General features: G+C 38.0%; 1 protein-coding gene across 1 annotated transcript in view; it reads right to left on the bottom strand.

Moving 5' to 3' along the window:
* Positions 1-2,560, bottom strand: part of LOC118343030 (venom phosphodiesterase 1) — a 31,575-nt gene extending 29,015 nt beyond the window's left edge. Inside the window, exons 1-2 of the mRNA XM_035681749.1 lie at positions 2,403-2,560; positions 668-737 (exon numbers count right to left, since the gene is read on the bottom strand). Coding sequence (XP_035537642.1) covers positions 668-737; positions 2,403-2,441 — 109 coding nt within the window. The 5' untranslated portion in view covers positions 2,442-2,560. The remainder of the gene's footprint in view (positions 1-667; positions 738-2,402) is intronic.
* Between the last annotated feature and the right edge of the window lie 964 nt (positions 2,561-3,524).

The raw sequence follows: 3,524 nt of genomic DNA, 5'->3' as shown, positions 1-3,524 counted from the left end.
CGAATTCAGTTTCTACTGACACAATAGAGTTCATCCATAGAGTTCCTCTAATCTTTTCAATTACCTCTGGCTTTGAGAAGCTTAGAGATTCTGGGAGTGTGGAGCTTTCACTGAAAAGCGCCAGCCAGCCTGTAGCTCCTTCCAAAACTCAGTTTAAAAAACTATCTATGAAGTAAGTGCGAGCAACTGGCATTAATCATCAAAACGTATACAGAGCTAATAATGGATTGCAGTCATTTTATGCAAAGAGTCAACAAAGTGTGACTGATTACAAACATGTATCATACCGTTATACAAGGCCTTCATGGTGGCACAAGTGTCTTCAAAACAAAACTAACATTTTCCATCCTTCCTTGGGGCATGAAACTCTGATCAGATCTGAATTATCTGAAAAATGATGAGTCACTGGACATCTGAGTCATCAGAATTAGAAGGTCTTAAGTTTTGGTAAACACGTGAAAAGAATGCATTAAATGAGTATGGTTAAGTGACAAAGTATGTGGCAGCCAACCGTTGCCGTGGAGATACAGATTGTTGTAAAGTTTGAGTCTCAGCCAAGAGGTGGAAGTTTGTTTTAACTGCTGCTTGAAATGAAAATGTGAAGTGAGTGTGCCATTTCGCATGTCGCTGTGTGTGTGTAGGTGTGTGTGAGTGAGTGAGACAACACCTTTATTCAATCCAAGACCAAGTCCAAGACCGAGGATTAGGGTCACAATCGATACAGCCAAGACACCTATCTGTGACACAGAAACACACACACACACACACAGGTTTCCTTGTGAGTGTGTGCTGACATAAACAAATCCTTACCTTGAATCCTTACAATTAAACAACAGATAGCCATCTCTCTTTATGCACAACCTATCATTGTCAAACAAAAGTCAATCTTAATTTGAGAGTGATGGAGGAGTCTTGAGAACAGTGGTTTTAAAACTGGGACCAACAGGGGTCTTTGAGTGGGTTGCAGGGGGTCCCCAGCAAGAGAAGAAGCAACAAAGGAAGAAATATCGTTGGCTGTTTTATTGATTGTTTGATAATGGATTGTCTATGGTAGTCAATGAAGGCTTTTGTCTTCAAACCTACAAATAAAAAGACCAAATCCTTTCAAACTGGGGTTCTGTGGTCTAATGTGCACGAGGAACCGCTGTGCTAGAATTTGTTACGTATCAGCTAAAGTAGTTTTAAAAAGAAAAAGCACAGCCTGGGCCATCAGCGATCTTCTTATCTGATTACAAAAAGGTGTAACATAACACACTTATCTGTCCAATTTAGTGCAAAGCTACTGGTGGCTTTTCTTTCACATTCCTGTTCTGTTACAGCATGTCACTATTCCCGTTCACTGTGTTTCTGTGACACTCCTAACAGACAAATGGAAATTCTGTTGAAGCTGTTGCAGTGGAACTGTGTTAACTTGGTCTGTAGATGGTCAGACGTTTATGGGAACACAATTGGGAGCAATTATAATCTGAGCAATTCTAAATATTTATAAATGAAGCAATTCTACGTTTCCACAACATAGGGAAATGATTTGGATGAAAATGCTGTCCATCAAATCTTTGTGTATCAAGTTTAACTTAAATAGCACCAGACTGTTTTCCGATCTGTGTGATTGAAGAAGATTGTTTTCATACAAATATTTCAAAGAATAACAAATTATTTTAGTATTTATTATTTCATATTGCTCTTAGCAAAATAAATAGTTGATAATGAGACTGCATTAAACCTCCAAGTTCAACTGGAATCACACACCACAAACAGGCATTACAAAGACTACAGTTGTGCATGATGGGGATAGTTCTGTCAGATGTATTTTATTCATCTACAATGGCTTTTCCAGAAGATTCAGCCCAATATACTGTATATCCATATATTGATATCAAATTACATATACCATGGAAGATTGTATCCATATTTATCCATATTCGCTTCTGACGCCTTTCCTTTTAGTCTGTAAAGAGCTTATGATGTCCCTAATGTAAGACATATTAACAACCACAACCAATTATCCAGTGTCAATGTCTTCTACAGAAACTGACCTCAGAGTGCCTCTGGGACAAAGTGATATCATCATTGCCAGAAATATTCATTATCTAGCATGTTACTCTAAGAATGACACAAATGCATAGTCTTATATTCTTTAAAAGCACTATCTTCATTGATGGAACATTTTAAATTTAGATTTAGATTAGATTTAAATCACTCTTGTGATAGTGTGGATCCAATGTGAATCTGGTCTACTGCAGTCGCTATGAGAGGGTTTGGGGTCCCATGCAAGTCCATGATACCACTTTTTACATTTAATATCCAGTATCCATATTTAAGTGTGAAAAGGTTTAAAATCACATCTATCTTAGCACATCTTGCATTGTATTAAACTTCTAAATAAAAATGCCGATACTCACAATGATCTTCTTTTTCTGCGACTCCTTCACCCAACCCATGGCTGTTATGAACAAACACAGCACGCAGACAGAAAGTGAGTGAGACACATCCCTCTACTTGTGAAAAAGGAAGACTTCACAGCCGTGACCTCTGGACGTACAAATAGATAAGTAACTGATTGCCAGAACGTGGAGATAACCTCACGTTTCTGTGTTTTCCATCTGTCAAACCACAGATGACGTTGCTTATGACACCTTTTAACTCTAGAAACACACCTGATACATGCAAAATGAAAAGGGGAAGTGTGGGTAATAATTAGCTAAGACCTGGAATACAGACGGCCACTGTATAGAGATTCAAACTGCCAGTGTGAGATTGCTGTGAATGTAAATAACCGCTGATAAATATTTATTGGTTTATTGGAGATTAACTAATTGACTATTAATGTCGAGATGATGTGAAATATTGACTCATGCCTTGCTGCCAGTGTCTGGGAATTCGCTGTATCAGAGCGGATGAAACCTTGAGCTTGGAACTATGACAAATAGGCTCAGCTGATAAGCTCTGATTACATTTTGAATTACGAAAAATCAGGACCTTTGCACTGCAATAAAGTGGAGCAATATGGAGTACACCACACACCACAGCACCCTGCAAAGAGAGAATAGCTGAAATAATTAGTAGTTTCCATGTTAGCATTCAGTTTTACGGATGTTTGACTTATGATTGCTGTGCACATATATAACTTAAATCATTTGATATAATTAGAATAATTATTGTGATTTCCAGAATACCATCATTTTACATTAAACTTAAGGTCACCTTAAGATCATTACACGTGTGTTGATTTGATTTGTACTAAATTTTGTTTTGTATGTTGCAACCGGCCCAACAAGTCTCACCATGCTCGGGTCATATTGACAAAAAAGAAAAAGAAAGGAGCTCTCAGTCAGGATTCAGTTCACCATCTTTACAGTGTGCACACCACATATCAAGGCACAGTCCTTATCGCAATGTCCTGGGTTCAGTTCCAGCCCGGGCCCCTTGCTGCATGTCATTCCCTCACTCTTTTCCCTACTGTTTTTGTATCTCGTCAGTTATCAAATAAAGGTTTAGGCAGAATAAAAAGTATTTATCTTCTT

Source organism: Morone saxatilis, unplaced genomic scaffold (assembly GCF_004916995.1).
Source record: "Morone saxatilis isolate NCDOM2014 unplaced genomic scaffold, NCSU_SB_2.0 Contig9, whole genome shotgun sequence".
Classification (NCBI taxonomy): Eukaryota; Metazoa; Chordata; class Actinopteri; family Moronidae; genus Morone; species Morone saxatilis.
This window is presented reverse-complemented; position numbering and strand designations above follow the sequence as displayed.